At 46.9% G+C, this 8,962-nt stretch overlaps 1 protein-coding gene across 1 annotated transcript; it reads left to right on the top strand.

Moving 5' to 3' along the window:
• Positions 1-1,994: 1,994 nt before the first annotated feature.
• Positions 1,995-8,458, top strand: FGF3 (fibroblast growth factor 3). Its single transcript, XM_037402884.1, has 3 exons — positions 1,995-2,253; positions 4,318-4,421; positions 7,947-8,458. The coding sequence occupies exons 1-3, from the start codon at positions 1,995-1,997 to the stop codon at positions 8,277-8,279; spliced, it is 696 nt and encodes a 231-aa protein (XP_037258781.1). The 3' UTR covers positions 8,280-8,458.
• Positions 8,459-8,962: the final 504 nt, after the last annotated feature.

The raw sequence follows: 8,962 nt of genomic DNA, 5'->3' as shown, positions 1-8,962 counted from the left end.
ATTTGGGGCACAAGCAACGACGCCCACCCCCCCACCCCCCCGCATATACTGGGGTCCCGCATGTTTATGTTTTCATATTTTTACGTGGATACAGTGCTTTAATTATTTTAATTTCCAAACGTTTACTTTTACTAAATATACTGGAACTACATGACTGCCTGAAAGTAGCATCGCAGAAGAACAGCAATAAAGAATTAATTGTACAAACATTTATCATCCCCAGATCAAACTCTCCTTGTGAGGCTAGGGCTTCGCTTGTGGAGATGAAAAGGGGGAGGAAGGGGTGGTAATGGCGGAGAGGGGTGCTTGTGGTTTTTTTATGTGTTTCCTTTTATTCCAGACAACTACATAATGAAAAGCCTTTAAGCCTAAGAGAACTACTAAATATTAAGCACAACCTAAAACAGGGAGTAGCTTTCGAGATCGTTTCGTCCTCCTGCCATTCCTTTTAGGAGCAGGTCTGATCCCTTCCCTTATTTTCCCACTAGTAAAAGCTTGCTTTTCTTAAGATCTCTTTAACGTGTAAGAAAATCCCGTCCTCTACATAGGAATATCTTTTAAAAAAATTGTATAGACCTCTTCTTGTTCACCAATTCCGGGAAAAAAAATTATATTGATCAAGGTCAATGCTTGAATTCTGACGTGACTCAATTCAAAGGTGTATTTGTGTGTGCCCTTCAAGCACATTAATACTAATTATCTCTCAAACACTTCCCCAAAACTCCTACTGCCTGTTTCAGATGCAAATCTAATTAACGAGCTGCCTTTGAGTAGCACACAGGGACAGCGTAATTCACGGAGCTGTTGAACTTTTTGCCTTCTTTTATGTTTATTTATAGGTAGCTCCATCATATTTTGAAAGCGTAGGCAGTTGTGTGAAGCTACATGGTAGCGAGGGCAGATCTGCTACAGCTAATGAGACTTACCAGGCACAAGAGTTAAGAAAAAGGATTAGCATTAGTTCCAACTTATTGCAAATACGTTCGGGGATGTATATCATAACACTTGCTGGGCCCTACTTTGTCTGAGGTAATTTAGAAATTGCTACATCTTGAAAGACCTAGCTAAATAATGCGTAGTATTTGTAACCCTGAACTGATTGATTCAGTAATAACTGTTTGCTTTCAACACCGGGGACAAAGCGGTGTGTGTGTGTGCTGAAGAAACCCTGACGCCTGAGTGAAAGCCATTAAAACGTGTTCTTCCCCTTCCAGCCCCCCGGGAGGCCAGGACCCGCACCCCTTTCTTATGCTTCCGCTTTTAACATGCGCACTTCCAAAAGCCACCTCCCGAAGATGTTTGTTTCGAGCATCAGCCCCCCCCTCCCCGCGCTGAGCGGGGGGCGGCGGTGCCCGGCGGAGGGTCCGCGGCTGCACCGCGCCTCTCGGCGGGGCCGGCAGCGGGGCGGGCGGCCGCGGCAGCAGCCGGCCCCCGTGCGGGGGTGTGCGGGTGCGCGGCGTGGCGGGCAGGGATGCTGTGTAATTTTATCCACGCTGCGCTCCGGGAGTTCACACGAGACTGATACCTTTTGCCTCCTCTGCTTTGTATCAATTGGTCGCAGATCAGGCTATTGTTGCAGGAAGCTGCTTTTATTTCTATGCTCCGTCGATCAACTATTTTCCCCACAGTCTCTTGCCGAAATTCAGTGGGTGTCTCTCTCTCTCTCTCTCTCTCCCTTCTTCTGCCTCTCATGCATGCCGTCTGCCTATCTGGAAGCCCAAGGAGAAGGCTGATCACGGCAGCTCCATCTAATACAAACAGCTGGGACTCTTCGGTGGCCTTTGCTGATGTCTATTGATTTAAGTAAATCTGAGACAGATAAAAGGGCCAGATAGAGGCTGATAAAAACTTGCCAATGCTTCACGGCTCGAAACAGTGTGTGCTCTGCAACTTTGGAGTGCTGCTAGCAAGACGGCTTTAATGGGACCCCTGGTGTCATTCGCTCCAAGCCTCGATCTCCCCAGCAGACTAAGCGCTGCGGCCATCATGCCACAATGGTTATAATTTGGATCTTGTTCCTGAGTCTGTTGCAGGAGCCGTGGTCCCCAGGGCGGGCCGCGGGGGTGCCCGAGGCCGCCGGAGCCTCCCCGAGCGACCCCCGACCGCGCCGGGATGCGGGGGGCCGCGGCGGCGTCTACGAGCACCTCGGGGGAGCGCCCAGGCGCAGGAAACTCTACTGTGCCACCAAGTACCATCTCCAGATCCACCCCAATGGCAAGATCAACGGCACCCTGGAGAAAAACAACGTCTTCAGTGAGTACCGGGCACAACTTTCCCCATCACGCTTCTCCTCGGGCCGGGCTGTGTGGGGAGGGGGTCTCGCTCGGACCAATTGCGTCCTGCCCCAGCATCAACGGGCAGGACGGTGGGTGCTGGTGCGGTGCCGGACGGGGCGGTGGCGAAGCCGCTCCCTCCTCTCCTCCTGCCCAGCGCTGCCCCGCGGCCAGAGCCGCCGCACGGCGGCTGGGGCTCCTCGGCGGGGACCGGGACCACCCCTGGCTGCCGGAGCTTTCGCCCCTCTCCTCGCCGGGCTCCGCGACACCTTGTCTCGGCGTGCCGGGAGCCGCCCCGCTGGCTCGGCCGGACCCCGCAGCTCCTGCTGCGCGCCCTCGCACCCTCCGGCTCCCGCGCCCGCTCCGTGCTGAGGGCTGGCGAGCTCGACGGGGCAGCCCTCTTTGCCCCTGGCCCGGGCAGGGGACCCCCGAGCGTGCCCTGCGGGGTGTCGGGACCCGGCCGGAGGCGCAGGGGCTCAGTCCCTCCAGGGCAGAGCGGGACCCCCAAACCCCAAGTTCCCCGTGACAGGGACCGGGAACATGCCCTGCGCAGCCCGCTTGACCTGTCACTTGCCCTTGCTCCGCCTGGGGCTTCCCACGCCAGCCCTGCCCCAGCCCGGACCGCTGGGCAACCGGTGCCTTCACACCTCCCCAGGGCCGAGTCCCGGTGCCCCCCTCGACGGGTTGCAGGCTGCCCTCACCTCCCTCGTCCCGCCCCAGCTTGTCTCCCGCGGGGGGCTTGAGCTTCCACGGGCTAAATCACATCTGTCCCCTTTGACATGTGCCGGCGATCGGCGGTAATTAAGATGAAACGGGATATGTCGGGAGTGAGGGGTCTGTGCGAGGGCGGCAGAAGGGAGAAGAGGGGGGATCAGCGCCGCCGCTGCACGGGGGGAGCCCCGGGCGCCCCCGCACCCAGCTCGGCCCGGGCACAGCCCGGCCTCCGCCGTGCCCCGCTACCCCTGGAAACGTAAATCCCGCCTGGTGATGGCACACAGAGATAGGGAGACCTCAGGGATCTGTCTGAACTCCATAAAGGAAAACCACTATTTCCTAAAGAAAAACCCCCTCACTATCAAAGCCTGGAGGAGGCATCCTTCAGCAGCGAGCCGGTGCCTGATTCAAAACAGCTGTACCAAACCACCCCAACTCTCCCAGAGCAGCAATCTGGCTCTGCAAAGGGGACAGGCCCCCTGGCTCTACCTCATCATAGCTGAAAGGCAGCAATGGGTTTGGGCGCAAGGGTCGCCTCTTGCCTCCAAATACTCTTAACAAGTACTGAGCTCTAGGACCACAGCTGGAGAACAGAGCTGAGTTTGAGCAAGCCAGCTAGAGAGCCCTGCACATAGAACACATCTCCTGAGCCATTTGAGCCTCCATCAGCATCCTGGCACCTTCGGCTGGACATGAACATTTTGGCAGATATTGTGCCAGCCTTGCCTGTGACACTCTTCTTGTGTTTGAGACCCCATCTTTGATGGTCTGAAAATCTCCTCCCTTTTAATTTGGCTCAGACAGTCATATTGTCCTTGTCTGGAGGGCTACACTGACCCCTTAAACGACAAGTTCCTTTCATTATTATATACATGGCTCTAAAATGCAGCTGATTCACTCTGTTTTACCCTCTGGAGACCTCAGCAAGTGCTTTGTCCTGAAATGGACAGCTTTGTGACTGGTTTCAATAAGTCAAGAGCTCTTGTGTTCGTAAGCATTAAAGAGGGTTTAAACTTTTTTATATACATATAGGATTAAGTGGACCTCTACTTCAGTGTCAGATCTTTTTTCATTTTTGAAAGAGTTCGATCTCAACCAAACATCTAGGGATTTATTGTCAAGCTTGTCTGCAACCATTCCCACATTGTCGTTGGTTTATGTTGTTTCAAATAGTAGTCTTGTTCCATTCACATGATTGCACTATGATTTTGATGTGAACTAGTGATAGCTGTGAAATCATAGCCTGCAGGTAAGCAGTCATTTAAATGCATCTCAACAAATTACACATGATGAGGAGCAACAACATATGTCCTAATTGTTTCTGTTCTAGGTATCCTTGAAATAACTGCTGTTGATGTTGGAATCGTTGCCATCAAGGGTTTGTTCTCTGGCAGATACCTGGCCATGAACAAAAGGGGCAGACTTTATGCATCAGTAAGTTTTACTTAAGACTGGCAGATGCCTGTCATTTCATATGGGGAGAACAGGTCTATTGGGGAACACTGCCTTCTTATAAATAAACATTTATAGAGAAAAGAGTAATTTTAAAACAGATTTCTGCCTGGAATTGTTACAGGCAACCAATCAGTACCTTTTTAAAGTGGAAAGAATCTGTGTTCTTACTTTCTTATTGCTTGTACAGCCAAAGTCAGAAGAATGTATTGGGCAAAGGTATTTCGCATGGCCAAAGTCCTTGGCAATTGGGTGCACCGATAAAGACCTCAGGAGTCAGCCACTGAAGTGCAGAATGTCCATCTTTATTCAGAATTATCCATATTTCTCTCTGATTTGGATCTTGGACACTGAAAAAGGATATACGTGTCAGATAAAGAATATCCAGAAATAACTGAGCATCTCTTACAGGAAAGCAGCCTACTGGCAGGAGTTTCTTTGCACAGAGTATTTGGTTGGGCAGTGAAAGAATGTACTGTTACTAAAAGGCAGGGCTATAGCAAGGAAAGGAAATATGAAAAGGTACAAGAAGACAAAGGTGAAAATAAACACCTTATTTTACTCCTTCAACCTCATTTTTCATCCCAATCTTTGAGGTAAAATCTGGGCTGGGTTAATATTAGTGGGAGTCTTGCCTTTCCAGCCCAGCCAGTATTTCCCCTCAGGGAATAAAATACTTCAGCTTAGACTTCTTCACATTCAGGGACACACTAAGGCATATTTGCCAGTGTGTATACTCTACACATTATCTACTCACTTGAACCTCTTCCATTGTCTTTGGTTATGTCCCTAGCAATCTTGTGATGTCTTACTGTGCAACAGCCATACTGCAGTTTCTCCAGGAATCCTGTGGTATGGAAACAGATTTGAAGAGAGTAAATATGGCTATGTGAAATTTGCTTCTTCCAGCTAGTCATTATATGTAATTCTGTTGATTTGAACAGCATGATATATCCTCAAGCAATGTGAACTTTTTTCACGTGAAGGCAACTTAGGTAACACAATCAACTCAGTTGCCTCCCTGGTTTAATGTATTTTACTCTACCTTTTCAAGAATGTTCTGATAGTGTTTATGACCCAGCTTTTGTGATGTGTCCCATGTGATGGACACTGATGAAAGGGCCCATGTGTAAAGATGATAGTTCTTTGCTGGTACAGAGAACCAGATCACAAACAATTGCAGCAAAGGGAAACGTAGCTGAAGTGGAATGAGGATGTACTAGCTCTGCTGCGCCAGAGCTAAGGCTGACCACTCCTATGCTTCCAGTTAATATTGTGCTTAAAATGGGCATGTTTTTCAGTGGAGATCCTCCATCAGCTCAGAGCCAACATATGCCCCAAAATTAACAGGAAGAATGTTCAAATTCTTTGTCATCTTCCTTTCTTGTTCAAAGTAGGTATGTTTTTACTCAAGGTTAATTAAACTGAATTAAAACAAGACTGAAATAATTCTGAGCAAGAAGTTTCTCTCCTAGAGTGGAGAAAAGCCTAGAATAGGATAGCCTAGAGAGTTCTCTTCTCCTGGACTTCCCTTTCTAGTGTGAGGAGCATCAGGCCATCTTGAAGTTTGTTCAGCTGTTATATGTCAAGGAGCATCAGCCACGAAAGGGTTCTGTACAGCTAAAGACTTTTGCTGTTCCAGCTCGGGTTTGAGAGAGACTTGTTTCAGAGCTGGAGGGACAATCCAGGAAAAGCTGTTCCACTCCGGCTTTCTTCACAGAAGCAGCAAAGGGTGAGGACTCAGCTCAGGAGAAACTTCCTGGCTTTGCTTGCCTAGAAAAAAACTGACCCATGACTTTACTGGTATTACGGTTCCAGGAAGGCCCTGTTTCAAATAAGGCCTTATTTGAAAGGGCCCTATTTCAAATAAGACTGAGTTCTCTTGGGTGAATTATACAGGGAGCATTTTAGGAAATAGCATTGGAATAACTCTTATCCCTTAGTTCACTGTTTTTCCCATGTCAATAAAATGGGTTTGTTGAGTCTGAAGAATTCCTTTCTATCCTTAGTCAGTTGTGATAATCCTCTAAATTTATCCTCTGTGATAAACCCTCTACAACCAAAACTGAGGCAGGCAGCAGGATAAATCTACCTACATATGGTAGTTGCATGGGTTCCAGCACCACAGCATATGAAAACCTTGTCCTTGCAAGGAAGGGCACTTCCGTTTTACAGCTGTGAAGCTGAGACATGTGGAGTCTTTTAAAATCTTGTTAAATGCCTATCAGCATTTCTGATGAGTGAATAGCATTAAAGACATGATGTTAATGGAGCCCATGGCTTTTCTGGCCCCAGCCCGGGCTACCTGTGCCCTTTCCATGTTCTCCAGAGAGGCGATAAAAAAAAAAACCACAAACCAAACCAAAAAAACCCACAAAAAAACCCAACCTCTGTAGAGACAATGGTAGCAAGTGCCCTGTGCCTCTGTACTTTGCACATGTTGGATATTGAGGTCTTAATCACACTGATACAGCAAAGATGATTTTGTAGTTAAGAAGAGATGAATAGTGTGAAAGGGCCTTTATTTGCACTGTTTCTACAGCTCCCAGGGAGGAGGAAGGAATTCTTTGTGCCAGGGTTTTGCACAGTTCTCTCAGTTGAGGGCCAGATGAAAAAGGGTGAATTTTGACCAGGGGTCCTCAAATTTTTTAAACAGGAGGCCAGCGTGCAGATTAAGTGGCAGGAAGTCATCTGCGGCTGCTTGGTTTCCCCCCCCCCAACCCCCGGGGTGTGTGGGGGTGTGTGGTGTGGTGTTTTCTGTAAATACCAGGGGCTGGATTGAGGACCCTGGGGGGCCTTATCTGGCCCACGGGCCGTAGTTTGAGGACCCCTGATTTTGACAGATCATGTAAAATGTGAGCACCCATCATGGGTGTGTGTTCTCTGTTACAGTTTGTAATAAAGGAGCAGCCTAGTATTTTGGAGGAACACACTGGTGGGCAGGGTGTACTTTTGTTATGCTGAAGCAAAGGAGCTTCATAAAGATGTTGTTTACAGCTCACCTATCCATAATAAACTGGATGTAATGGACTGCAGGTGTATCTAACTACTAATATACCAATGAAAGAGCCACATTTTGCATTAAACTGTAGGAATTTTACCTTTTAAATGGATGTCAAATGTTCATGGGTAGCAATTAAATCATCTTCATAGGCATATTTAGATCCATAAACACAAAAAAATCAATTTTACAGCTGAACAGTTGGCAGAGATATTAATTCCTATTCACATGCCATTTTTTCTTTTCAGATTTTCTTTCTGTCTCTGACCCACAGAGTATGTTCACACTGCTGACAGGGACACCTTGTTGAACAGCAGTTCAGGCTCAGTACTCTTCTTACGCTCACCTTTTGTACCATCAGTCTAGAGATTTTCTTACCACGTGTTTCTGTCTTTATCCTAAAGCTGAATAGAGTCTTGCTTAAGATTTTAACCCAGTCTTACTGAGGTAGAAGAAAGCTGTTACCCCTATAGTCTTCCTTAAACTTTGTCATGTTTGCTTTACAGGAAAACTATAACGCAGAGTGTGAGTTTGTGGAGAGGATCCATGAATTGGGTTATAACACCTATGCGTCCCGTATCTACCGGACTGTACCTAACAGAGCTGGCACCAAGCGCAAAGCCAGTGCAGAGAGACTCTGGTATGTCTCAATCAATGGGAAAGGACGACCCAGAAGGGGCTTTAAAACTCGCAGGACACAGAAATCATCTCTATTTCTGCCCAGAGTATTGGATAACAAAGACCATGAAATGGTCCGACTGTTCCACACAAATGTGAAATATCGAGAGAGTCTTCTGAAGCCCCCAAGCAAGAACCAGCGAAGGAGGAGAGGACGCTGACGGGGTGGGGGAAGCTTGTATGGGGGCTGGAACTGACTGAGAGTCTTCAAAATACTACTAAAAAACCTAACAGCTGTGATTGTATGACAGACATTAACATGGACATTTTTTATACACTGTATAATATAACTGAAAGTTGCATCACTTACTTTTAGCTATTGTAGAATTATTATCTGTGGTAAAAGAGATGTGAGATTAAGACACATTCAAATGTAAATTAGTTGGATGTAATAATTTTGTTGATTACTTTCATATTTTCTTTTTTTCTTAAAAAAAAAATCATTTTCGTGACTAGTATTGTCATTCTAACTTACCATAGGGTATTATCTCAGTGACCCTGTCCTCCTAGAGCATATGAATATTTTATACTTACCAATTTTGTGTCTACAGAGAAGGTGCAGCACTTTGATGGCTCTTTTGGCAGGTCCTCATAAAAGGCTATGTTCCAATTTTTATGGAATACAGGAGTTAGAAAACTGGGGTTTTTTTTAATTACATATATTTATTTTTATTTTACAATCAGCCAGTGTCAATCATATTTCTTCCAAGACTGTCCAAGAAAAGTAAAACTCTAAGCTACTTCAAACATTTCAACAGACCTACACATTACTAGATTACTCTTGATTATTTTTTTTTTATTATTAAAACCCCAAGACACCTGACCCTGTCATTCAAATAAATGT

This window comes from Falco rusticolus, chromosome 10, assembly GCF_015220075.1.
Source record: "Falco rusticolus isolate bFalRus1 chromosome 10, bFalRus1.pri, whole genome shotgun sequence".
Taxonomy (NCBI): Eukaryota; Metazoa; Chordata; class Aves; order Falconiformes; family Falconidae; genus Falco; species Falco rusticolus.
This window is presented reverse-complemented; position numbering and strand designations above follow the sequence as displayed.

What these genes read in the sequence shown, in the direction of transcription:
- FGF3 (XM_037402884.1), top strand. Translation starts at nt 1,995, where the DNA reads ATGGTTATAATTTGGATCTTGTTCCTGAGTCTGTTGCAGGAGCCGTGG. An exon ending in GGAGAAAAACAACGTCTTCA is followed by an intron (nt 2,254 to 4,317) that starts GTGAGTACCGGG and finishes TTTCTGTTCTAG; the next exon opens with GTATCCTTGAAATAACTGCT. An exon ending in GGGGCAGACTTTATGCATCA is followed by an intron (nt 4,422 to 7,946) that starts GTAAGTTTTACT and finishes TTTGCTTTACAG; the next exon opens with GAAAACTATAACGCAGAGTG.